Below are 26,013 nucleotides of genomic sequence, written 5' to 3'. Positions count from 1 at the left end.
ATGACCAAAGTACTACATGAAGTACGTGACCTTCAAACACCCCACTTGGCATTTTTTCCCATTTTGTTGACCAACATCCCAGAGTTTATGCTGGGCCTCGGTGTACCTCTCTGAAGGAACAGTGTGTTCTGTGGTTATTGTGAAATATCTGCAGGCAAAAAATAGAAAATTGAACCATACATACTGTACATATTTAACCCTCAAGAGTCTGAATTTTTGCAGCAGTTAATACGGTCTTGCCCGGTATTTTGTGGCCTCTGCTTTTGTATGAGTTCCCAAAGTCATACGTGGAGGGTCAGGAGAGGAGGATTGGCAGCTTCCTGCGAAGATGCCTCGGCTTCCCAGAAGCCTGAGCGGTGCTGCATTATATGGCACGTCAACTGCCCTACAACTCCCCTCAGTGAGGATGTTGTAGTCCTGACAACAAGAGAGGCCATCCAGTATAGGGACTCTAGGGACCCCAAGATAGCAGCAGCGGGAATGGAGATCCGCCTTGGCAGGAAGTGGGACCCCAAGGAAGAACTGCTGGTGGCAGAGTCCCGCCTGAGGCAGGAGACCCTTGTTAGGACCATTGCAGTTGGACAAGCGGGCCTCAGCCTTTTGTTGAGCAAGCATGTCGGCAAGGCCACCGGAAAGGAGAGGTAGAAACTCCTGCTGGGAGAGGTGCTCTCAAGAAACATGGGTTTGCAGGGTAGTGGGGCAGCGCCAACAAGGAGCCTGGACAAGGTGGGGGAAAGTGGTACAAAGGAAGATTTTCCTTTCCTTTTTCATCCAGGCGGACACCTTACCAAGCCCCTCCAACCTCCACATATGGGGCAAAATTGAGGCGCCCGCCTGTCCTCAGCGTGGAGGGAGGGGAACCTTGGAACAGCTACTCAGCAGCTGTCCAAACGCCCTGACCGATGGGTGCAGGTGAGATTTCCAGGGCACATCACCCACACAACACCCCACCCCGACCTAGTACTCTTCTCAGATTCAACCAAGAACACCATCTTATGGGAACTCACTGTGCCTTGGGGGGAACACACCGAGGTGGCCCACGAGAGGAAGATAAGCAAGTATCAAGAGTTGGTGGAGGGGTGTAGGAACCCTGGTAGGCACGCTGTTAAGGCATTAAAGTTGGCAGCCGAGGGTTCCTGGGCAGAGGGAACCTCTACAAAGCTATGTCATCATGTGTCTGGACCAGTAAAGAGGCCAGCCACACGGTCCATCACTGAAGCCGCAGGAAGAGGGGAACCCCTTGGCTTGTTGCTGCTGGGGTGCAAGCTGGGACTTGATCTCCCCAGCTGGGTCACCTGGGTAAAGCAGTATGATGTTGTAAGACCCAAAACCGCATAAACATCACTGAAGATGCATCCCAGCGCATCATAGCGATGTATTCCTTAACCTGCTAGACTTTGTTTTGCCAGGTCTATCTTTTCTGCCTCACATCTGAAATGACTTACCCAAAACAAATGGAGTACATCTTCACAAGTATGAGGGTTTATGCATAATCTTGGTATAAAAACAACAAAAACAACAAACTAAAACTTGCAAGATTACAGAAGAAGTGTCAGAATCAAGACGTTGAGTTCAATTCAATTCAATTACATTTTATTTATATAGCATCTAATACAACCGATGTTGTCTCTAGACGCTTTCCAGAGATCCAGAACATGAACATAAACATAAATATAATTATAAATATAAATATAATCCCCCGAGCAATTATTACATAAACAATGGCAGGTAAAAACTCCCATAGTGGGAGAAAAGCCTTAAGCCGAACAGTGGCAAGGAAAAACTCCCCTTTACGAGGGAAGAAACCTTGAGCAGGACCTGGCTTATAAGGGAGGGAGTCAGGGACCTCAGCAGCACACAGCAGGCATGTGGAAGCAGCAGGGGGATGACCAGAGGGGGGGTGGGGGGATAACTTTGAACAAAATAAAGTAATATCTGATGAGTAAAAGTACAAACGTTTATGCTCAAAAACACAGCCTGAGCAGGTTTCAAAATCCTTTAACACAGATATGTTCCGGTGGAACCACTAAAGGTGGCATTTGAAAACATTTTAGCTCCATATGTGCCATTCAAATTCTCAGGAATCCAGAAACCAAATTTCATTTAACTGACATATCATTATGGTTTTTCATTTCATGTTATTACAACTGTTTTTGACATATTTTGAAGATTCATTCACACCTTTATACAGTTTCTTTGTGGATTTTAAATGAGACCATGAAGCAGAACTCAGGTTTGACTCCAACTGGAACAGCTGTGTTACTAACAGAAGAAATGTAAAATATACACAGACAACATGCAGAATCAAACACAGGAACACAACAACAAACTATTTACAGTTCTTCTCTATTTTGAAGTAGTGAAACTTGCAGATGCACGAACGTGAATATGTGCTGTTTTCCTGTTTTTGCTGCATGTCCATATAATTGCAAGGGATTTGAGTTTTGTTTTGTTTGGGTGTCAATTCTTGGTATAAACCTCTAGCTGAGTTTCTCCCCCTCATTTTGATAAGATACATGTTTGTATTAGTGCCTCCTAGGGTTGGCATGGATATCTGTACCCAAACGTAATGTGGTAAGCTAAGGATGAAGCCTATTTCCCATTATGCAAATACACTTACAACTACACCTCCTGCATCAGTCCATAACTTGAAACACCTAATGGCTTGCTCCTGTGTTTACCGAGGATGTTCAGATTTAAAAACAACCAGTAGATTAAGAAAAAAACTTAACAAAACTTCTCACATGGCCTCAGGCCTCTTGCATCACATGACTTCACCCACTCAGGTCCTCCTACATGAGTAAACATATTTTCCAGTAAATTAATGTGAGTTGTTGATCTCAAACAGACTTTATTTATCTCTAATATTATTTACATTTTGTGGGATCTGCGGGAAATGTATGTGTTATATCAGCAAGATTAAGGCACAGCTAACTAAAAGATAAAAAAAGATAAGAAAGATAAAGAAGAAACTAAAAGATAAGAATGGTTGGAGATGATGTACACAAGAAAAAGTTACAATCAAACTCTACAGACTGTAACCATTGATGCTTTCTTCTGATTGTTTTCCTGTGGATAAAAATTACTCGTTTCCATATTTTTGTGATGTTTTGAGTTGCACATCATTTCAAACCCATTGAACATTAAGAAAAAATCCTAAAAGTATGTCTAGAAGGCAAGACATTAGAAACTAAGAGAATAAGACAATAGAATGTATAAAATAGACCATAAATAACGACTAAAATATATAAATATAACATTAAGATAAAACAATGAGATAATAAAACAGGATAAAACAGGATAAACTAAAGATTAATATAAAACAGAGTAGTAAGATCCAATAAAAATAGGGGTGAGCATAGAAAATGTATAAGAGTTAAATGAGTCAGTTAAAAGCCTGATTAAAGAGACGGGTCTTGAGCCTTTTTTTAAAAACATCAACAGTCTCTGTTCTTAACAAAATATAGACGTGTTCAATCATTGTGTTTAATGTTTTGCAAATATAATATACGTTTAATCCAAATATGTTGTCATTTTAAATGCTGGATTGAAGAGAATTGTCATAAATATTATTGCAAACATAAGTACGAGCATTACAGCTGGGGTTGAGCGCCCCCTGCAGGACAACTCCCGCCACTGCTCCGTCCACCGGAAACCACGTGGTCCAACCTCGACATGCGTGTGTAGCACCTGGCTGGTTTTCTCTTGATTGAAGCACATTTGCTGTATATAACTTATAGCACGCTGTCATTAAAAACATGTCGGGCAAGTCGGAGCTGAAAATCAACTCCCAGTTCGCGCAGAAATACGAGAAGTACCGACAGAAGGAAGAGTTACAGAGACGTAAGTGTGTTGACTGGCAGCTAGCGGGGATGCTAACCACTCAACTTGGGGAAGTGTAATTAACTTCATAGCTTTTTAATCCTCCAGCTCGGGTTTTATCTCTGAAAAGGGTGCGTTTATTGTGTGTTTGAGCAGTGAAGGACCGGTATGGGGACCAAGTGGCCGACAGTGACGAGTCCTCCTCCTCCAGCTCCGACGACAGTGAAGTGGTGAGCATCAATCTGCTCTCACTCCATCAACGTGTTGAGCCTTTTAAACGGTCTGACCTGAATTAACCTCTCACAGGAGCTGGACCCGAGTGTGGAGAGGGATTTTTACAGAACGCTGTCCCTGTTGAAGAAGAGGGACCCAAAGATCTACGAGCAGGATGCCACGTTTTACTCCGAGGGTGAGTTTCCAGGGTTAGGATCTCGTGGTCTGCAGGTAGCCTCAGGTCACGTGGTGTCCTCACTAGGGTTGCCACCTTTCAGAAAGAGAAATAAGGGACGCCCCGATTTCAGCAGCGCAGGAGCCAAAAAAAAGCCCCAAAACTTCTAAACTGCATAAAAATGTTTATTTTATATGAAAAAACAAAATGCTTTGATTTAAAGTAGCACTCAACTTGCATGACTGTTCAGACAGCCAACCATACTAGCAAATGAAATAGCCTCCTATGTATGTCCACATCAGCCCAGATGGATAATATAGCCTACAGGAGAATAGAAGAATATGGTGTAAAAGTTAGTTTATTTCAATAATTCAACTTAAAATGTGAAACTAATATATTACCTAGTCTTATTACATGCAATGCAAGATATGTTAAACCTTTATTTGTTATTTTGAAGATGGAACTGTTTATTGATTTCATAAAATATTCTCTATTTTTTGTTTTGGGTTTTCATAAACTCAGCCATAATCACCAAAATCATAACAAATAAAGGCTTTGAATGTAGTGGCGAAATAATATATTTGTTACACCTTTAGTTAAATTTATTACGAATGACGTTTTGCAATATATTAAAATTTTCCGACCTTCACCTGTATGGCATAAATAAGAGCATAATATATGTCCGTATTGGTTCAATACGGAACTTTTAATTCCCAACCCCTACCTGGAGGTGAAGCCCGAGTCCTCCCTGCTGTCTGGCATATATATATATATATATATATATATATATATATGAGAGAAAGAAAGAAAGATCTGGGCACAGACGCAGCAGGTCCTGTTGTCCCGCCACAAAGATTTTGCTGACCTTAATGTTTCCTGTGTTTTATTTTGTTCATTATTGTTAAATTTAGTGTTGATGAAATTTTGTGTGTGTGACAGACGTGTGTATGGGGCGTTAATGAAAATACGGGACAAATCGCGTCCTGTATTAGTTCAATACAGGACGCAATTTTTTTTTTTTTTTTTTTTTTTTTTTTCTCAAATAAAGGACAATTCCGTATTTTACGGGACGGGTGGCAACCCTAGTCCTCACGGTCATGTGGTGTGTCCTCTGCCTCCAGGTGCGTCCACCGACCCACAGCCTTCAACATCCAAGACGGAGCCGGTCAAGTCCATGTATCTCAAGGACTATGAACGCGCTGTCATACTGGAGAGGGAAGGGTGAGTTCATCAGTGTTGTGCAAGTTCAGACTTCTCATGAACTTGTTCAAAGTTCAGTTCACATAGTTTAAAAATGAATGGTTCACATTCATAGTTCACCATTTTCATTTTGAACTAGTTCAAATTCAGTTCATTTCAATATTTTTAGGTGAGAAGTACGAATGAAACGCCACCCTATCCTAAACTTGTTCACTGTATACCAGTGGTCTTCAACCCTGGTCCTCAGGACCCTGTCCTCATGTTTTAGATGTTTCCTGCTTCAGCACCCTGATATAAATGACTGTCATTAACAGACTTGTGCAGACCTGGATGACAAGCTGATGACGACCATTAATTAGAATCAGGTGTGATGACGCAAGGAAACATCTAAAACATGCAGGACAGGGTTGGAGACCACTGCTGTATACTATCATGTATTGTCCTAGTGGCTTTTCAACTTTATTCAGGGTGTAAATCCCCAACAATGTAGTCCATTATCAGTTTGTTTACCTGTTGCTGGGAATGTTGCAGGTGTGACTGGGGTCGTTTGGGGCTGTTGGGTCTTCTTGCTCTTTCTGGGAACTTTTTTGATTGTCAAGCACTTGCAGATATTTTCACACACTGGACGGATGCTTTAACTCCACATTACGTTTCAAATTTGAAGTTGACGAGGCAGATGCTCTGACTTGTTTTCTCAGCGCAGGTGGACATAATTTGCACAGAAAGGTTAGATTTCTACCGTCGGACTCTTTGGGAGACGATGTGTAAAATTCCGGCAGATAAGGATCATCATATGACGGCTCGCTGACGCTGCGTCCACAACGTTTCTCTTCACCTGTCATTTGTAAAGACTGCACCGGGCTCGTCCAGTATTTTAACTGTGCGCGCTGGTGAAATGAGAAGGATTATTCCGTAATAATTGGAGCTAAACAATGAAGCTGAAACTCACATCATCTGAACAGTTCAAATTCCAGTTCATGATCTGCAGAATGAACAAGTTCTTTATTTGCAAGTATGTTGTGTTCAGTTCAACGTTCTCACAGAAATGAATTTGTTCAATGAACGCGTTCATTTGAACGCGTTCATGCACAACACTGGAGTTGATCAGGTGTTGGTAAACAGGACCAGCTTTGCTCAAAAGTTTGTGGTTAATCATGTCGTTTTTTTCATGGTAAACACTGACAGAAGTTGGCTCAGTTGCCAAGTAAGAAATATGTTAGTCAGATGTCATAAAGACCTTCAGTGGCTGTGGGAGAAATGGTAAGTTTAAGGAGATGATAATCTGTCACCAAGAAACACAAAAGTCAGCATAGATCCCAAAGTTGGACTGATCTTCATGTACATGTTGGATCATTTGTGTTCCTCAAACTGCATTTTCTGCCTGTTATGTGATGTCAAACGCCAAGCCAGTTTTACCGTACTTGCAAAGCAACAGCAACCAATGATCACAGTTAAAAATGAAGTTTTAAACATTTAGCTTCAACGTTTGCTGTAGGGGCTTCAGCAGGAACAACAAGGTTAGGTTCACACAAACAACCTTTCAATTAAATAAGTAATTACAAATATAGTACAGACATGAGAAACGTGTTTTTTTTTTTTTTTTTTTTTTTTTTTTTTTTTTTTTTTCTCTCTTCAAGAGGGTCTAGTTGGCCCTAGCAGTGTTAGTAATGAGTAAACTCCTCCTCCTCTTGATGGACAGTGGGTTTTAATATGGTCTCTGCTGTGATGATAAAGTTGGCTATGATCTGGTAGATACTTGAGGCTGTTGGGCAGTTCCAGTATACAAAAAACGTTTTTTTTTTATCTATTAAGGCAGGCTGTGATGCATCATGAAACATACTTAAACAGAGTGTTTTGTTGTTCACTGGGCTATCACCAGCTTTCATTACTGATTTTTGAAGTTCATATTGCTACCGTGAGGTGGGATAGTTGAAAGCTGAAGTGGAAATGTTTTTTATTCTGCAGCAAATATGAAGATGACGATGATGACAGTGATGACGAGGAAGATTTCAGGAGAAGAGAGGTGGGCAGACTTGTCATGAATGTGTTCACACTGGGAATATTATTAACAACAACATGATCAAGAACTTTATCTTCTGTTTTCCTCTAAAGAGAGAAGCCTCTCCGAGCTACGTGCAGGAGCAGGAGGCGCTGAAGCAGAGGTAAGATGAGACGGTCAGCAGAGATGCGAGGCGTCGTACTCGATTTACCGACATACAACCGTCTCTGCAGCTTCCGGAAGTTTGTGGAGGACACTGATGAAGATGAAGGTAGTGCGGAAGAGGAATCGACTACGCTATTGATGAGGAGGAACAAAACTCAGGAGGAGAAGGTCAGAGTCTTGCAGCTCTAAGTAGTTTTTAGTACTGCACAGAAGCTTTCCAGGCTGGAGTAAAGCGTTTTGTGTTTTTAGGATAAAGAAGAGGCGGACTACCTGGACTGGCTGAAAGGCCAGGCTGAGCTGGAGGCTCCGGAGGACGTGAAGGACATGGTGGGTGTTTTCAGTCAGACTGCAGAGCGTGACAGCTGAAAGGTGTCGTGCTTCATGCTTCATGCACATTCATGTTCTCTGTGGTTTGTGTCGGCACAGAAATACCTACGGGACTACTGGAACGACCCGGAGCTGGACGAGCGGGAGCGTTTCCTCCGAGATTATGTGCTGAACAAGGGCTACCTTGATGAAGACCATGATGACGAACGGTGAGCTGCAAACTGCTTTGCTTGAATGCAGGCGCATGCCTCCGCGTTGCGCTTGTTCTTTTCACTAAAAGTTCTTTGTCCGTGTTCAGGATCCCAACGTATGAGGAAGTGGTCCAGGACGACGAGGACGATTCGGAGGAGGAGGACGAGACCTTCCTGGAACGGCAGGAAGACTTTGAGAGAAGCTACAACTTCCGCTTCGAAGAGCCTGATGCTCAGCAGATCAAGACCTACCCCCGAAACATCGCCACGTCGGTGCGCTCCAAGGATGACAGGAGGAAGCAAAAACGAGAAGAAATCAAAGAAAGAAAGACGAAGGTGTGCGTCCGTCACAGAATGTGAGATAAATACTCCTGTATTCACCAGCTGATTCACACTTCTGACCTGACAACCATCTCAGGAAAAAGAGCAGAAGCGGGAGCAGCTGAAGCAGCTGAAGAACCTGAAGAGGAACGAGATTATGGATAAGCTGAAGACGCTGCAGGAGCTGACCGGCAACGAGCAGCTGGCCTTCAGTCAGAAGGACCTGGACGGGGACTTTGATCCGGCGCAGCACGACCAGCTCATGCAGGTCAGTGGACACACACACGCTAAAGACAGGCACGTAAATGACACACAAATGATGTTGTTGGACAACATTGAATTACAAAGCAACCAATCATTGATTAAGACTGAGTAAGTTCAGTTTAAAACATTTTATCAATTAATCTCTTTCAAAGCGTGAACCCAGTAGTCCCTCACTATAACGCAGTTCACTTTTCACGGATTTGCATTGTGCATCGTGTTCTGCATTCTGATTGGCTAAACAGTCTCCCCGCTTCTTCACTTCCTGTTAATAACGTTGGTCGCTTAGCAACAATGCTGAGAACGGCCAATGAGCTTCAGCAGCAGCTCAAGAATGGGACCCTTTGAATCATTCACTACAGTTCTCAAATATAATCGATGGTGGCATGTCTGTTTATAACAATCTTTTTGCCCAGAAAAAAAAAGAGCGACAACAACGACCCATAACTATGTTCTTCTCTCGAAAAAACACACCTGCACCTTTTTAGCTTTACAAGAAAAAGACGCTACAGAGTGAGTCAGGATGCAGCAGCATCAGAAGAGCAGAGAAATACGCGCAAGCCACAATTTGTCTTACTGTACTTATTGTATTTTTTTTTTTTTTCCATAATCATTTTTCATTTTCTCCCGTTCAAATGATTTGGGTCGGGGTGGGGCGGTGCTGATCTCCGCAATTTGAAGCCTTGTATAATAATTGTAAAAAAAAACCAAAAAAAATTGCTACTTCGTGGATTTCACCTATCACGGGTTCTTTTTGGAACGTAACTTCCTTGGAAAAATGAGCAATTACTGTATTTGAATTGTTTTGCATCATAACATTCGATAGAACATGCCATCAGATAAATCAGAGTCCATCCATCCTCTTCTGCTTATCCGGGGTCGGGTCGCAGGCTGAGTAGACTTCCCCGGCCACTGTGTCATCTCATCGGGAGGCATCCCAAGGTGTTAGAGACAGTCTTCCAGCGTATCCTAGGTCTTTCTCAGGGTCTCCTTCCAGTGGGACACACCCAGAAAACCTTACCAGAGGGGCATCCAGGAGACATGCTGACCAAGCCTATTTACCTGGCTCCCCTGGATGCTGCAGCAGTTCTGCTCTGAGCTTCTCACCCCGTCCCTAAGGGAGAGCTGCACACCCTGTGGAGGAAACTCATTTTGGCTGCTTGTATCCATGACCGGGTTCTTTTAATCACTGCCCGCAGCTCGTGACCTCACGGATCTGTCAATCTCCCGCCCCATTGTTCCCTCAATCATGAACAAGACCTTGAGGTACTTGAACTCCTCTACTTGGGGCAGGATCTGATCCCTGACCCGGAGAGGACACGTCACCCTTTTCTAGCTGACGACCATGGTTTCAGATTCAGAGGTGCAGATTCTCACTTCAGCCGTTATCTTTATCAAAAAAACTAAGTTTAAGACTGATCTCAAAGGTAGAAAGTGTCTGCATCCAGCACAGAAAGCTGGTTCCACATGAGACGACCCTGGTAACTGAAGGCTCCGTCTCCGAGAAACTCCAGGAACCACAAGTACACCTGAGAGCCGAGTGCTCTGTCGGGATAATATGGAGCTTTAATTGACATTTCTGACATAATTTTGGTCCCTAACAAAAGTTTACACTCCTTAGCGTTTTTCCTTTTAAACATTTCCTGCTGGAAATGCCTACTACAGTTCGTGACCTCCCTATACACAAAAATGAACAGAGGATATTAAATAAATTATACGACAGACTTGGACGACAGATCCAAGCTTCTGCCTTGAGCCAGAGCTGTGTCATCTCAGATGGTTTCCAGCCACTTCCCGGCCTGTGGCTGCAGATGACTTGAAGTTCTGCAACAAGACCCAGACAACATTTCGAACCAGCATGCATCGCTTCAAGACCATTAGGCGTCATGTGAAGTCGGTGCAGAGCAGTGACGAGCTGGTATGAGACTAGCTCATGCAGCTGTATTATATTTAATCCTTTGTTCGTTTGTAGCGGCTTCCCTGGGGGAGTGTGCTCATGTTCATGTTATATTTTAATTAACCAGAAGGTTGTGTTTTGCAGAAATTCTTTGGAGATGAATATTATGGAGGCGATGAAGAAGAGAAGCCTCAATTTGAGGATGATGAGGGTAAGATGATGCATTGATTTGTTTTGTTACTGTCACCAACTCGGATAACAGCCAACATGAATATCCAGATTTTATGTAAAGATGGGAAAAGTTAATTGGCTTTGGACTCGTGTTACAATGTGATGGAAAAGTTCTCTGTTGTAAAAATGCTTGACATTGTCTTTATTTTCCGACAGAGCACTGGAACTGGGACACATGGACAGGAGAGGAGCAGGACGATGATGGAGAGGGGGATGGTGGACAGGAATATGATGATGATGATGATGATGCTGCTGGACCCCACTGCGATGATGAGAACTTCGTTGTGAGTCAACTTTTATTTTTTTTGTTCAGAGCAGTTTTATCCTCCAGAGAGGGGTTCGTTTTAAGATGATGAAAAATCCTACTCCTTTCCCGTAGATGGATGCAGACTATGACCCCAGCCAGCATGTTGTTTCCAAGAAGAAGAAAAAGGATAGGAAGAAGATGATGAAGGAAGATCTGCCACAAATGGGCAAGAAGAGAAAGAAGTCTTACTTTGCGGAGGCCATCACCAAGAACAAGCCCGTGTTTGACCCTCGTAAGTGTCAGCAAACGTCCCGCAGGTGCAGCACGTCTCCCGGTTGCCACCTAACTGAAGGCTGTTGGTTTTTGCAGAGGAGAAGAGCTTTGAGCAGTACTTGGATGAGTACTACAAGCTGGACTACGAGGACATCATAGACGACCTTCCCTGCAGGTTCCGCTACAGGCAGGTTTTGGCCAACGACTTTGGTCTTACCACAGACGAGGTGAGAACTGGAGTGTTTTCTGCTGTGATGGGATCAGTCAGGCTTTCTGTTCCTGCACAGTGAAAATTAGGGCTGGGGATCGATTCAAATGTCAAGATTTGATTCGATTCCGATATTGATTTGGGTTACTGTTATTAAAAGTTTTTTTTGAGCTGTTGCATGAATTATATGACTGTAGTTATGCAAAATATTACTGCTAGTATCATATTGAGATTCAACACCAAGTATTGGCAGCTAATGATGCTGTAAGGACCAATCAGCTCCCAGAATGCTGATAGAACTGCTTTCAGAAACATTGTGGGTCAGAATTACCAAACAGATCCAGGGAAGAAACGGAGACGGATGAAATCGGTTTTATTTTTTCCCACATTCCGTTTTTATTTGTTCCATTTTCGGTCTATTTTGGTTTTTAATTTTTGAGCATTTGGTTTTTTGCAAATGTAACCCCAATACAGTATATAAAGTAATGAAATATAGACAATTTATGCAATTATAACCTAACACTTTAATGTTTTCATACCTTTAAACATATTTAAAGGAAAAAACATGGCACCAGTTATTCTCGTGTCCAACAAAACATTCCTTTTTTGGGGATAAACAAAAAAATAACCAAAAGTTGTAAAAAAAAAAAAAAAAAATACATAAATAAATAAAAGAGAATGGGAAAAAAAAAATCGATCTTTAGACATATGAATCAATTTTCTTTTTTAGGAATTAATATGAGAATCGATTTAGGATTGGGAATTTTTTTTTTTTTCCCTCCCAACACAGGCCTAGTGAAAATGCTTAATTTGCAGCTCCAGGCAAAGATTTACCACTTTGTTAATCCGCTCGATCTCATCAAGAAAGCAACAATAATACTTCTGACTTGGCTGAGAAGGTTTCACAGACCGAACACTCAGTATTTCTGCAACAGTGCTGCTGTGATGAGCTTCGATGTGACTGATCTGGTATTGCTTCCCTCCGGGGAAAGCTCTGACCAGGGAATGATCGACAGTTCAATCTTCTCTCTGAGCAGATCGCACAGTGATGGGATCAATCTGCTGCACATGTGCCTAAAGCAGATGCCGTCTCTGGACTGATGATCCAGTACAGGACTTTTATTAATGACAGATACTTCTCTTCTCAGGTTTTAAAAGCTAATGACAACGAGCTGAACCGCTGGTGCTCTCTGAGGAAGACCTGCATGTACAGGTATTTGCTCTATTGCTTCCAATATGTTGTACGTGTACATCTGGGGATGATTACAAGCTTTTCTTTGCTCTCTCAGGTCTGACAAGGAAGAGAAGAGTGATTTGAAAACTTATCAAATCAAGTCCCAGAACGAAAGGAAGAAGAAGGAAATCCTCAGCTCTGTGTATGAGTGAGTAAACATGCACAGCTGCACGTTTAATAAAACCACTGTTGTTACAATGTGCAGTATTTCATATCGGTTCTGTGTGAACTATCTTTACAGGGAAGATAAAGACACACCAGACTCTAAGAGCAAAATGGGGAAGAAGAGAAGAGATCGTGTCATGAACACAGCAAAGCAGAACGGAGGAGCAGAAGACGGTGGCGCAGTTTCTACTGTGGAGATAGCAGATGGCACGGAGGAAAGGGAGGCAGAGGAGGATGAGATCCTCATCCCCAAGAAAAAGAAAATCAAGCACGAAGAGGAACTCCAGGTGCCGGCAGAGGAGGCAGCAGACAAACCAGAGGAGAGGAAAATCAGGACTGAAAGACCAAAGTGGTCCAATAAGAAGCACAAGCCTTCAGGGGGTCGGCTCTCCACGGGGGTGAGAATAGGAGGCAAGGAGTTCAGCAGACAGAGACTGAAGGCCTACGGCCTGAACCCCAAGAGACTGTACTTCAGACAACTGGGCAGACAGAGACGAAAGGCCCAGGAGAAGATGCTCAAGAACAAAAGCAAAGAGTGAAGTGGTTTTTGCTGAGTTGCTGTGGAAGATTAGTACAATCATTTGGTTTTTATGGTCCGGGGGTTGACTGGCGCATGAACTATATGGTCCATTATTTTTCATCTTCTTACAATCAACCTTTTGATTAAAATGACAATTTTTAAATGGAAGTGGGATGGAATGGAAATGGACCTTTGGCTATTTTGGGGTTTAAAACTTACTAGATTGCTGTATCATTGTCATATGTGTCAGCATTTCAGAGTATTTGTACAGTAAAAAATTTTATGTATAACCACTTCTGGAGTTCTTTCCTGTCCGGTGTTTTTTTTTTCTTGGCTGAATTTCATTACACCGTTACTTTGCAGGGGTAAACAATGACTTTTCCCCTCCTCTTAAACAGGGCCTCTTGAGTGAAAATCAGGCAGTAAAGCTACACAGACATTTGTATGACAGTAGCCATACATTTTGTTGCATTCATGCTCTGCTTCAGGTGAAGAAAACCCCCTCTGGTGTTGTCTTATACAGGACTGTCTCAGAAAATTAGAATATTGTGATAAAGTTCTTTATTTTCTATAATGCAATTTAAAAAAAAAAAAAAAAAAAAAAAAAAGTCATACATTCTGGATTCATTACAAATCAACTGAAATATTACAAGCCTTTTATTTTAATATTGCTGATTATGGTTTACGATTAAGATTCCCAGAATATTCAAATTTTTTTGAGATAGGATATTTGAGTTTTCTTATGCTGTAAGCCATGATCAGCAATATTAAAATAATAAAAGGCTTGCAATATTTCAGTTTTGTAATGAATCCAGAATGTATGACGTTTTTGTAATTGCATTACAGAAAATCACAATATTCTAATTTTCTGAGACAGTCCTGTATAAAGATATGAGTACATTTAATGGGTAATCCCAATGTTTGTGACCAAGAATTAGACCAGAAGAAATAATGCTTTCCTTAAAGGGTTAAACCTTGACTCACTGGAAGTTGTCTCCCAATTAAGCTTTTATTTATTTTTCTCTGTTCTCTGTATTATGTCAAATCCCACTGAGAGCTTTAAACTTTTACTATAAGGCTGTGCCCTCATTGCTGTCTGTTTTCCCCCCTCGTGGTTATTTGTCTCAAAGACAACACCCAGGTCCTTGACACTCTCTGAGATCCAAACAAAACAAGAGTCCTAAGTGTTAATGAAAGAGAACTTGAAGGGTGTCATATCACCTCCAGCCGGTAGGTGGCGACAGCACAAGCGTTAGCCGCTGCAGCGAGTCCGCCAAGCACCACAGAAGAAGAGAAGAAGCGGCGCGCCCTCGGCTCGGATTTGAATCGGAGGAAAACAACTCACGGTTTGTTCTCTGAATTTGAACAAATAACTCAATTTTCCTATACAAAGCGTGCTATCAAAACATACTAAGTTTAAAAAAAAAATGTATATACGTACGTGTCAGTATATTTTGTGTATTTGCTTTGTAATATTTACGTAAAAAACGGCAAAAACGCTGAGACTATGTTTATGTAACGTGTTGGTTGATATTCTCTTGACTGAATTAAAACTCAGCAACATATCCAAAGTGGAGGTTAATGTACATGGTTTAAAAAAGGTATATGTGGAGTTTTATTTTTGATAATAAAATTGATTGACTTAAATAATCGCATTTTTTTTGCGTCACAGCAGCTTTGTTTATGTACAAATTGGTAGTTACAATTCAGTTAATTCATGTGAATAGTTTTATTTGTTAGCTGCAGCAAAACTGCAGCTATTCTTCCTGGTGAATGTTTCTGCATCTGGAAGCTGAAGTTTAGTCTGCTTTAAGCTGAGCTACCTCCACCTCTTCTACTTAGTGTTTTCCTCTTTCATCTAAAAACTTAGAGACAGTTATACATGCATTTATTTCATCCCGGTTAGATTACTGCAATTCACTTTTTTTCATGCCTCACTCAGCAAAATCTAAATAAACTACAGTTAATTCAAAATGCAGCAGCCAGAGAACATATCACACCAATTTTAAAGTCCCTTCACTGGCTCCCAGTCCGTTTTAGAGTGGATTTTAAAATGTTAATTATTACTTTTAAGGCTCGTATGAGGCTACCTCTTGAATACATAGCTGACATCCTGACCTCATACGAGCCTGAATGCACCCTGAGATCCTCTGGTGGGTCATTCCTGGCCGTTCCTTGGTCTAACTTAAAGACCAAGGGTGACCGGGCCTTTTCTGTTTTAGCCCCTCGCTTAAATGACCTGCCGGAGGAGATCAGAGTAGCTAACACATTGTCTTCTTTTAAGTCACTTTTAAAAACTCACTATTTTAGACTTGCATTTAACTGATTGTATTATTTGTCTGTTTTTATTATCTCTCAATTGTGTCTTAATATTGCACTAATTGTTTGTTTCCTGTTTTTAATTGCATGTAAAGCACTTTGTGACTTGTTTTTGAAAAGCGCTTTATAAATAAAGGTATTATTATTATTATTATTATTTTCCAGCATTTCCAGGATGGCTCAGGGTCACAAGTTCCAGGACCTGGAGGAGATGGGGGAGACTCTGCAGGCCTTCATCGCCAGCAGCCAGGCGGAGAAACTGGTGCAGGTCGAGCGGGAACACCAGGCTCTGTTCGGTCAACATGCAGAATTGAGGAAGACTGTGGCACTGATTTTAAATGGCAAGGAATCGGACGTCTTCTTTTTGTTGTCTGTGTTTGCAAATATCAGCTTGATTATAATTTTCCAGGTTGTATTTTATGGTTACATTTAAGTTACATTTAAATGTTCCCTGAATGTCATTGTCTCTCGTCCTCAGATATGGTTCAAATTGAGGAGAGTAAAAGTCAGAGACTGCTGGACACGGAGGAGCAGAGGAACCACAAGGAGCAGGAGCTGAATAACTTGGAGGAGCAGCTGAGGCAGTGCACGGCCAAGAGCCAAATGACAGACTCGGAAATACAGTATCTTTTTGGTTCTACATCTGATCTTCTTGCTGTGGGAAAAGTCTGTGAATTCAATTCAATTGTATTTGTATAGCGTCTAATACAACAAAAGTTGTCTCTAGACGCTTTCCAGAGACCCAGAACATGACCCCCGAGCAATTATTACATAAACAATGGCAGGTAAAAACTCCCCTTTAAGAGGGAAGAAACCTTGAGCAGGACCAGGCTCTTAAGGGGGGACCCTCCTGCTGAAGGCCAGACTGGGGTCTGTACTTATAGAGATACTATATAATAATAGATACTTATAATAAATAAAAATGGAAAAGGAGAAGAGAGGAAGGGAAGAGAAGAAGGGTGAGAGGCAGTGGATCATGTCGGTGTCTCCCTGCAGCATAGGCCTATAGCAGCATATCTACCACCAAGCTATGTTTGAGACTAACTATTATAGTCTTGTTCTATAGCTGCGACTATGACTAGTACTGACTCTAACACACTAGAGTTTACACTACCTATAGATTTACCAACACCAGCTAGAGGTTTACTAAACACTAACTATAGGCTTTACTAAACAGAAAGGTTTCAGTTTAGTTTTAAAGGTGGAGGTGCTGTCAGCCTCCTTAACCCAGATTGGAAGTTGGTTCCACAGTAATGGAGGGTAATGTGGAAAGGAAAGGAAAAACAAAAGTCAAACTCCTGTTGTGTTGTATTTACCCTCTTCTTTCTTAGAGTCCTTAACTCTCCTGTAGATTTCTGCAGAGAGAGCTGGAGAGTCTGAGGAACGCTGAGCAGGAGCTTCAGACTCTGCAGATTGAGGTGGATGAAGACACGATGGAAATCATCCCATCGTCAGTGTGAGTATCAAACTGTCAGAGACAAGGATGTATGACTACTTTAATATGAACCTGATTGAATGAGCCATTGACGAATGTAGGAATTAACTTGGCAGCAACGTGCAATATGTTACATACTGTGGTATGATGGATAATACTTCTGATCTTTCAGTGTTTGGGATAGACATCACACTGAAACACAGTTCAGGGTTATACCTCTTACCCATTGAGCTTGACTCAGCTTTTCAATTTGGGGTCAAGCATTGACCAAGGTGTTTCCTGTAATTATTATTTCTAAACCACAAAAAACTTTGAAAAAAATCGTAGAGTCCAATCAGAGACAATCAAATTCAGTTAAATTGTATTCCTATGCAACAGCTGGCAGCTTTAATATCTTTTTGCTTTACATGTTAAGCTACTACCGGTACATCATCGCAGTTTTTTTTATATTGACTTTGTGCATGGTTGTGATTGCTTGATGCTGACGTCACCTTTTCAACATGAACACTTAGCTGAGGGCACAGTTGTGATATAGTTAAGTGTGATTTTCATTGTTGGGGTTGGTTAAGCCAGATAACCTAAAGAAACTCTGGATAAGTTGAACCTGCATTGTGGTCCAGGCCCTTGGACTCTCTAGAATAGCTCTGTCATCCATTCATGGTCACCCATCATCTGCTGTCATTAGTTGCTTATAGGAGTTCTGTGTAGTTTTATTTATCCTCTGATGTTATTTTTTCTTCTGTTCACAGATATGTGGCTCAGCTGTACTACCTAATAACAAAGATCAAGTGGGAATATGACACACAACCCAACATTTTAAAAGGAGGTACATGTTTGCATTATTATTTTTCTGTGTGTATACCTTGCAAAGATGTGACCACACCATACTTACAGGACTGTCTCAGAAAATTAGAATATTGTGATAAAGTTCTTTATTTTCTGTAATGCAATTTAAAAAAAAAAAAAAAAAAGTAATACATTCTGGATTCATTACAAATCAACTGAAATATTGCAAGCCTTTTATTATTTTAATATTGCTGATTATGGTTTACAGTTTAAGATTAAGATTCCCAGAATATTCACATTTTTGGAGATAGGATATTTGAGTTTTCTTAAGCTGTTAGTTAAAGGGATCAATTATTAAATTACTGATATATGTCCTCTCCAAACTTTAATCACCCAATCCACCCACAAACTCAGCTCTGCTGCTCATCACACAAGTGCAGGTTCCTCACAGATGTGGCTCCATTTAAAAGGGAAATAAACAGGCTTTTTAACGGTATAAGATTTATTGCAAAGAAGCATTGTTAAAACAAAGAATTAATTTACCAAACACAAATTTCCTTGCTTTTTGCGCTAAGTTTAGAAGAAGAACCGACTGTGATCCTCTCCTCTTGTTTCTATTGACAGTAGCTGGTAATTGATTTGTACAGAGTTGGGGCAAGATAACAGCAACTGAACTGAGTGTTCTGCTCAAAGACTTTTCTGAACACGTACAAAGTTAAGAATACCCACATATTTCTGTAGGGACCATATTATGATATTTGTAGTCATCAGTGGCAGCTTATTATATTCTGGTGTTGGTTAGTTTCCCTCATTAATAGCTGCAGACATGGTATTCCAACTCAAAACTTCTTTAGTCCATGTTTTTTTGGTCTCTAAAGAAAGTTTACGCTCGCTACCAGCTTTTAACAGACCTATGATTGTTTTAACTTTGTAATGTTCCATTTCCCAGCGTTGTGGAATGTCATTGAGTTTGCTATCGATTACATTTCTTGAATCAATAATCCTTGAGCTGTGTCTCTCTCAGTTCACCCGTCTGAGATGTGTGCATTGATACAAACTCTCCGTTGCAGTGCACTATGGTGCGGACCTGGCCACCCCCATCAACACTGACGTCTCCACCAGGTCTCGGAACGACGTGAGCGACCAGCTGTGGGGCTTCGTCAGCACCAAATGGTAGCGGGCAGACACATCCGGCCGTTTAAGATGTTGTGTGTGTTATTTTTGTTCTGTATGTGTATGTGCTCATTTTTCTCTGTCATGTACAAAATTAAAATGTATATATTTTACAAGAATAAAAAATCTCAGAGCTTCAGTTGAGTTGTTGTATTTGAATGTTTAATTGCTCTCAGGATCGTAGATGAGGATGAAGTGGCCGCCAGATGTCGCTGTAGAGCTACTTAGGGGCTGAAGGTTAATGACCTGCATCAGCGTGAGCTTTTCTCTCTGAAAGATGAACGCATGATGCCACTGACTTTCAGATTACAAATTTGATTTGGTCGTTTTTATTTCAAGCTTTTTTCATCCATTAAACCATCCAGGTTTCATTTTTGACTGTATATGCCACTATTTGACCTTTTTATGGTCCCTTTTAATGAGTTACCCTTTGACTAGAAGTTTACAGGTTATTATGACTCTTCTGACAATAATGAAATCACAAGTGTTGGTGTACATTTAAGTGGAGTTTAGTTTGGTGGGTTTTTTGCAAAAACAGGTTTGGCAAATTACTGACTTTTGTCCTTTGTCTTCTATTTTTGATGTATTTAAAATTAATCTCCTTTGGATACTTGAACATGACATCTTGGAACAAATAGATTGCTGTTATATCCGTGCACAGTCATGGTGTTGGTGAATCAGCAGTTAGTGTTACAATAATTTATCTACAATAAAAGTAAGCAGCTCCATTATCTCATCACAGCCTGCTGTGGGTGGCACTTTTCCCTCACAGGAACTGACTTACGTGAAGAGGGGTAGTTTCTGTGTAGAGCAGCGAGGAGAGTGGTTCAGAGTGGGCTGGATGACTTGCCGAGTTTCTCTTCATACCTATAATATGCGGTTATGGTAAACAGCAGCAGGCACCCAGGCCAGTTTCTGCAGCACGCAGCCAGGGTGGTTTTAACAGGTGGTTTGCTGGTAGATGGGGTGTTGGGTCTCATGAAAACAAAGACGGATTTAAATACACCCCAGAGTTACCTACCAGTTATTTCCACTACTTAAAGTGCTCCTGTTCAGCTGTTGAAGAAATGCATTTGAAATATGACGCACTGGATTTGTAAAATATTAAACTTTAATAAATATATATATATTTTTTTATAAGTTTTGTTTTTTCAAAACTTCACACACAGAAAAAAAAATTTAAATAAACCTCAGACATGCACATTTGCTACATAAATGTGTACACACAAAAATAGAGGAAGTGAACGTTTTTGGGTTTGTTTCACTTTAACTTACTGGTAGTTAAGAGGTCCATGCAAAAGGAAGTTTTGAACCAAAACTGAGTTTTATTTAGAAAAATTAGACTCTTGATTATCAGTGCAACATCTTAAACTTTAAATGCATTGGTTGAGACGGAAATGAAGAAAATAAGCAGGTGTAAAAATGATTCACATGTTTATTCAGTGCATATATATATTTATAAAACTGGCTTTATAACTTAAGTGAAGGTTTTACAAAACAATACAAGTAAAAAACTATTTACAAGGTAAACCAAATAAAATTAATAGATTTTTTTTTGTATTTTTATACAATATTACATTTGAGGAAGTGTTTATCTCCCTATCACTAGGACATTTCCCAACTCACATGATGTTTCCTGGGATTTTGACAAGATTGTTATGTGAGAAAAAGTGATACCTGTGCTGTTTCCCCAGAAAAATGAACATCTATCATCAGAATAAAGATGAGCTCTCACCAGAGAGGAGCGTTGCTACAAGCTGTAACTTTTCCAGTCTGCTAAACCACCAAAGGCGTCGACAAGCCTCGGCTGTCAGCTTTTACTGCGCTTAGCCATTCATCATGGGATGCTGCAGATGTCGCAGGGACCTCCAGAGCTGCAAACCGCCCAGCTCAAGCCGGGATCTGACGTGGTCGCTGCGTCTTGAGGCCGCCGAGCCTCTGATGTCCCAGCATCAGCGCTGACCAAAACTCACATGGCAGAAATTACACTGGGTGTGGATGCTCCACGTTTGTAGCAACACGCGCTACAAAGGCAGCAGGAGATAAGAGTAAATGCCTGGGCTTTCCCCGCTCCATCAGAGGCACAGGCTGTGTTTATGAGACACATCTGCACGCAGTCATCCACTCCTCTTTATGATCATAGACTTACGATACCACGATACTAATACTGCCTTTGTTTAAGAGTGTAAAGCATCACAGTAATGCTATTTTATTCCTAAGAAAAACAACCCATTTAGCTACGAATAAGGCCTCGATAGTCATGTTTTTCATTATGACAAGAAAAAGGAAAAGAAAATGTAGAGTAAAGTAAAAAACAAAGAGAAAAAGTAAATGCTTAAACAACTATCTCCCAATTTGGACATCTGTCACAGACACTACACTGTTCACGTTGACTGATGGCTGAAACAATTTCAAAGTGCAACACAAAACTTGTGCTTCATCCCGTATCTGTTTGGATTACGTCTCAGGTGGAAAGAAGCACCTAAGTCAAGACTTTAGTCCCAGTGCATCTTCCCAAAGAAGTCAGACAGCGAACGTGTCATGTCTTCGACATCCGGGGATAGATGGCTTTAATGGTGGAGGGAGTTAAGTTCCCAGTAGACACGGTCGTCTCCAGTCCCTCCAGTCTGTGAGACGCTCCGTCCGTCTTACTGGTGCTGCAGTCCAGGAAGGGCATCCCAAACTTCTTCACTTGCCCGTCTTGGGTGATGAGGCAGGGCCTGCAGAGCAGCCGGATGATGGCCTTCCTCATGTCCTTGCTGGTCAGCGTGTAGATGATGGGGTTGAGTAGAGAGTTGAACATGGCAATGCCCAGGAAATAGTCTGCTTTGTAGAGCACCTCGCATTGCTTGACGGTGCAGAAGAAGTCCCCCAGGAGGAGGATGAAAAGGGGCAGCCAGCAGGCGATGAAGACTCCCAGCACGATGGTGACCGTCTTCAGCAGCGCCATGTACTTCTGAGACTTGCGGTAAAGTCCTTTCCGCTGCGGGACCGAAGCCAGGCGGTGGGTGTTGGACTTCACGATCCGGAAGATGCGGACGTACAGCACCACGATGGACATGAGGATGGCGCTGAAGATGGTGACGCAGAAGAGGATGTAACTTTTGGCGTACAGGGGCAGGACGGTGGAGCAGCGATCCAGCTGCCCCATGCAGTTCCACCCCAGGACGGGGAGGACCCCCAGGAACATGGACAGCAGCCAGCTGGCTCCGATCAGAGCAAACATCCGGCCCTGCTTGTCCCCCTGGTACGGCTTCATCCTCACCATGGTGACATGGCGCTCTATGGCGATAGCCAGCAGACTGATGACGGAGGCGGCCAGCATGATGAACACCCCGCCCTCCCTCAGGAAGTACTGCAGCGGGGTCATGTTTAACGTGTTGGCGCCAGACGTCACCAGGTTCACCATGTAGGTGAAGCCCGCCAGCAGGTCTGAGAGAGTTAGACTGCCCAGCAAATAGTACATGGGGATATGGAATTTCTTGTTCTTCCAGATGGCCACGAGCACCACGGCATTCTCCAGAACAATGAGCAGGCAGACGAGCAGGAAGGCTATGGCCTCGGGTTTGATTCCGTCCTTGTACTTGTTCTCTTTCAGCTTTCCGGTGAAGTTGTAGTGGTCGATGATGACCGTCTTGCTCAGGTATTCATGAAACATTCCTGCAGAGGGAGACATGGGCACGGCTAGATGGAAGTACAGGGAGCACGGGAGGAATCGGTGGTCAGTCTCAGGATTCCCGTGGATGTAGAGGAATTCTTTCTTCAGCTTCTGTGATTTTTCAAATCAGTTTTCCAGACAAGATGTCAAATAGTCCTGTGGTTGTGCATTCTTCTGTGTCCTGACATTGATCTACGCTGGGGAAAATGTGTTCCTTTTCATGCTGAAAGAAAGGATTTCCTGTGGTTTGAAAAATTTCCCCTCCAAGAATGTATTTTTTTCACTATGTCCTGGAGGAACACTAAGGGAGGAGAGCCAACCTGCAAGTAGCAAAAGAAGGAGAAAGTTAATATTGGTGACCAAAGGACAACATGAGAATGAATTATTATTTAAAAGGGGATGGGGGGAAATGTCCAAAATACGCAAAAGGAAATAACTAAGAATAGCAGCAACAATTACTAATGAGGTGGAAACTCCTAAATGGAAAATCACAATTAAGTGTAATTACTCTACTGGATTGGAAGGATTTCATACAATGAAAGAGGAAAGAAAACGATTTCCTGCATTATTTTGGTTTTGGTGGCTCTGCCCCCCCTGATATTTAAGACAACAATGCACAAAGCATATTCCACTCTTACATTAGACAATTGAAGTTTATTAATGTCCAACGGGTTTTTTTTTTTTTTCCTTTTTAATAGCATATACAGACAAGAACAAAAGTTAAAGAAGTTTAAAAAATAACGTTCAAGCACATGCAAAGAAAAAAAGTTCAAAAGAAGTTAGAAATAGTTAAGGTTAAGTATTTAAATGTGAAGAAAAACACAAAACAAAACACTGACACTGATTCAAAGTTGACATATTCTAATAATCTCCATATGCCTGTGTTAATTCCACATGCGTAATTACGCATACCGTATCCAAACCAATTGAGAGAGAATTGAGCACGGAGGCAATGAAATATCAGATAAAACAAGCAAGCAATCTAAAATTGTAGCCGTTAAAAACCTTTTCCACCCACCTGGATGAACGTTTACGGTAAATATCCAGTAAAAAGCACGATCCCACGGCCGGAGCGCAGCGCAGACTCAGACGATCAGCGCAGCAGCGCTCGAGTGTGAGTGTGTGGGAACGGAGCAGGGCAGGACTGAACATGCAGTGGGCTGTGCCCTTCAACGATTCTTCTCCCTCCTTCCCCTGACCCCTCCAGCTTTTTTCCTCTCTCCTTCTCTGTACCTCTGATTTACCCTCATGATAAATTGGAGCTTGACGACAGATCAAATGTTTCTGCTTGTCATTGCACCCGAGGAGGAAGAAAATGAGCTGGTTATCCGCGCAGGTTTTTCTCCTGCTCTGCTTGTATTATTCCTCATTGCTGTTAAAGAGCAGTTAAGACTTGATGCTGCTCTACAGGTTATCCACACAATGTGGAAGTCGTTATCCAACCAACCCAGGGTTAATAAGAGAGGAGGATCACCCAGAGGAATATGCCTAAACTACAACCTCACAAGTCAATTTGTCAGTTTAAAAACACTGATTTGTGAGAGTGGTGCAGCTGGGCATGTTTTGTATTTAAGAAACCTCACATTACAGAAAATAACTTCAGAATTAGATATGCTTCATCTGTAATTACCTCACACATCAAAACTCCCACTTCTTCCCCCTTAAACATGCCTTTTTAGGAGATTATTTTTAAAGATCTTCCCCTGGGCATGACCCAAAACATATGGATGTTTATGCTTTGATTATTAGTGTTACTAGTGGTATTTCAGATAGTTTACATTGTCCTTCCATATCGCTGCAAGTCATCAGTAATACTCACATTTCAAAAGCTTAACCGCTAAACACAAACCTGTCCTCTATTTCGTCATAAAGTCAGCTTTTGGTGTTTATGTATTTTTTCCTGGCGGCTCTGCGTGATTCAAGACGGCTCAGAGAAAAACAACATTACAAGCTGCAGGACTGATGCTGTTTTCCTTCTCATTTGTGTTTTGAGACATGTTGAAGAAATTAAGACGTTGATGGATTGCAGACTGATATTACTCACCCTTTCATTAAAGTCCCTATCACCATAGCAACCACAACTCTGGAGATGCCAGTGTCTGAAAAGAAAGAAAAATATCCACCACATCAACCAATTTCTATGATCTGTCAATCGTCACAGAGCAAGTTTCAGCTCTCTGATGTGCTGCTTTTCAAGTTTCCATCAAATTCTACTGCAAATTTCAGCTGAATTCCAAAGGGATTTGTTTCTATTCCCCTTACATATTGTAGCTACAATACATGTCCTTAAATAGGGGAAATTGTACTTTCTCTGTCAAACAAATGCAAAGTGAAACAACTGATTTCAGGTTTATCTGAAAGAAAAGGAATTAATTTGACAAATTATTTCTCATGGAAAATATTTTTTTACGTGACTTGTTCTAGAAAACAATTGGTGAACTATCATGTACAAAGTAATGAATGAACAAATGAAGAAATATTGAAGGAATTTCATTGCATGCTTATTCTGTTACATTTGTTTCCTGTTTGCTACTGCAGGAGCTTTTCTGGGCTTTTCCAATAAACAATAATAACTTCATCTAAAACGAGGGTGTCAGCATTAGAACGAGGAAATTGCGTAAGCCGAGGGTGGTTGAGTGAAGGCCTGGACTGAGCCGTCTCTAAACAGGAAGCCGCTCATTGTGCCTCGAAAGGAGAGGGATATCCTTGAGAAAAAACACAGATGAGGTCACCGTAGGGATCTGACACACAGGACAGTGACGTGCAGCCACCACTCAGCGCACATATTTGCCAGCTTACTCATTTCCCTTCTCGGTATTAAGAGGGTTTATGACAACTGCATTTGTAAGGATGCTATTTGTGGCCTGGTCTTCTTGTGACTTGCAGGTACAGACTTTAGCCTCTAATTGCTCTCAGTTTCAGAAAAGTTTAACTAACTTTTTCAAGTAATAGCTGCACTCAGCACACCTGCAAGTCTTGGTTAAGTGTTTTGACCTCATTTAGAGACCCCCAGTTCGTGTGAGCGAGGTTATACAAGAGCTGCGTTGCCTGCCTTGTTGCTTTGATAACCTGGCTGAGACCCCCCCCTCTCTGCACGAGACCCGTCAGCTTAGTGGCGGTTAACCCCCCGCCGTGTCTCCGTGACAAGCTCTCAGTGTGATGTCTCTGATTAGTTAACACACAAAGACGTGAC

The 26,013-nt window shown here is 41.7% G+C and overlaps 3 protein-coding genes and 1 non-coding gene across 4 annotated transcripts; 3 read left to right on the top strand and 1 right to left on the bottom strand.

The window, feature by feature from the left end:
* The first annotated feature begins 3,653 nt into the window (after positions 1 to 3,653).
* Positions 3,654 to 13,756, top strand: kri1 (KRI1 homolog). The gene is made up of 18 exons (XM_061711146.1): positions 3,654 to 3,843; positions 3,979 to 4,052; positions 4,129 to 4,231; positions 5,332 to 5,431; positions 7,376 to 7,433; positions 7,523 to 7,572; positions 7,643 to 7,742; positions 7,824 to 7,901; positions 8,001 to 8,110; positions 8,200 to 8,428; positions 8,511 to 8,681; positions 10,716 to 10,782; positions 10,959 to 11,086; positions 11,182 to 11,341; positions 11,419 to 11,549; positions 12,679 to 12,743; positions 12,820 to 12,912; positions 13,006 to 13,756. The coding sequence occupies exons 1-18, from the start codon at positions 3,759 to 3,761 to the stop codon at positions 13,466 to 13,468; spliced, it is 2,265 nt and encodes a 754-aa protein (XP_061567130.1). The 5' UTR covers positions 3,654 to 3,758; the 3' UTR covers positions 13,469 to 13,756.
* On the top strand, positions 12,468 to 12,567 carry LOC133422839 (Z30 small nucleolar RNA). The gene has a single exon (XR_009770775.1). It is a non-coding gene; the product is annotated as a Z30 small nucleolar RNA (small nucleolar RNA).
* Positions 13,757 to 14,729: 973 nt separating the features above from the next.
* On the top strand, positions 14,730 to 19,301 carry spc24 (SPC24 component of NDC80 kinetochore complex). Its single transcript, XM_061711762.1, has 6 exons — positions 14,730 to 14,795; positions 15,934 to 16,109; positions 16,247 to 16,391; positions 17,120 to 17,224; positions 17,953 to 18,029; positions 19,060 to 19,301. The coding sequence occupies exons 2-6, from the start codon at positions 15,944 to 15,946 to the stop codon at positions 19,164 to 19,166; spliced, it is 600 nt and encodes a 199-aa protein (XP_061567746.1). The 5' UTR covers positions 14,730 to 14,795; positions 15,934 to 15,943; the 3' UTR covers positions 19,167 to 19,301.
* Positions 19,302 to 20,579: 1,278 nt separating this feature from the next.
* s1pr5a (sphingosine-1-phosphate receptor 5a) lies at positions 20,580 to 23,975 on the bottom strand. Its single transcript, XM_061711998.1, has 2 exons — positions 23,839 to 23,975; positions 20,580 to 23,140 (listed from the first exon to the last, which is right to left on the bottom strand). The coding sequence occupies exon 2, from the start codon at positions 22,836 to 22,838 to the stop codon at positions 21,702 to 21,704; it is 1,137 nt and encodes a 378-aa protein (XP_061567982.1). The 5' UTR covers positions 22,839 to 23,140; positions 23,839 to 23,975; the 3' UTR covers positions 20,580 to 21,701.
* Between the last annotated feature and the right edge of the window lie 2,038 nt (positions 23,976 to 26,013).

This window comes from Cololabis saira, chromosome 21 (assembly GCF_033807715.1).
Source record: "Cololabis saira isolate AMF1-May2022 chromosome 21, fColSai1.1, whole genome shotgun sequence".
Lineage (NCBI taxonomy): Eukaryota > Metazoa > Chordata > Actinopteri > Beloniformes > Belonidae > Cololabis > Cololabis saira.
Note: the sequence above shows the minus strand (reverse complement) of the source record. Positions and strands in the feature narration are given on the sequence as shown.

Excerpts from the sequence above, each read along its gene's own strand:
- s1pr5a (XM_061711998.1), bottom strand. The coding sequence starts at position 22,838 with ATGTCTCCCTCTGCAGGAATGTTTCATGAATACCTGAGCAAGACGGTC.
- kri1 (XM_061711146.1), top strand. The coding sequence starts at position 3,759 with ATGTCGGGCAAGTCGGAGCTGAAAATCAACTCCCAGTTCGCGCAGAAA. Across the intron at positions 7,743-7,823 it reads ACAAAACTCAGGAGGAGAAG|GATAAAGAAGAGGCGGACTA; the intron begins GTCAGAGTCTTG and ends TTGTGTTTTTAG. Across the intron at positions 7,902-8,000 it reads CGGAGGACGTGAAGGACATG|AAATACCTACGGGACTACTG; the intron begins GTGGGTGTTTTC and ends GTGTCGGCACAG.
- spc24 (XM_061711762.1), top strand. The coding sequence starts at position 15,944 with ATGGCTCAGGGTCACAAGTTCCAGGACCTGGAGGAGATGGGGGAGACT. Across the intron at positions 17,225-17,952 it reads GAAATCATCCCATCGTCAGT|ATATGTGGCTCAGCTGTACT; the intron begins GTGAGTATCAAA and ends TTCTGTTCACAG. Across the intron at positions 18,030-19,059 it reads ACCCAACATTTTAAAAGGAG|TGCACTATGGTGCGGACCTG; the intron begins GTACATGTTTGC and ends TCTCCGTTGCAG.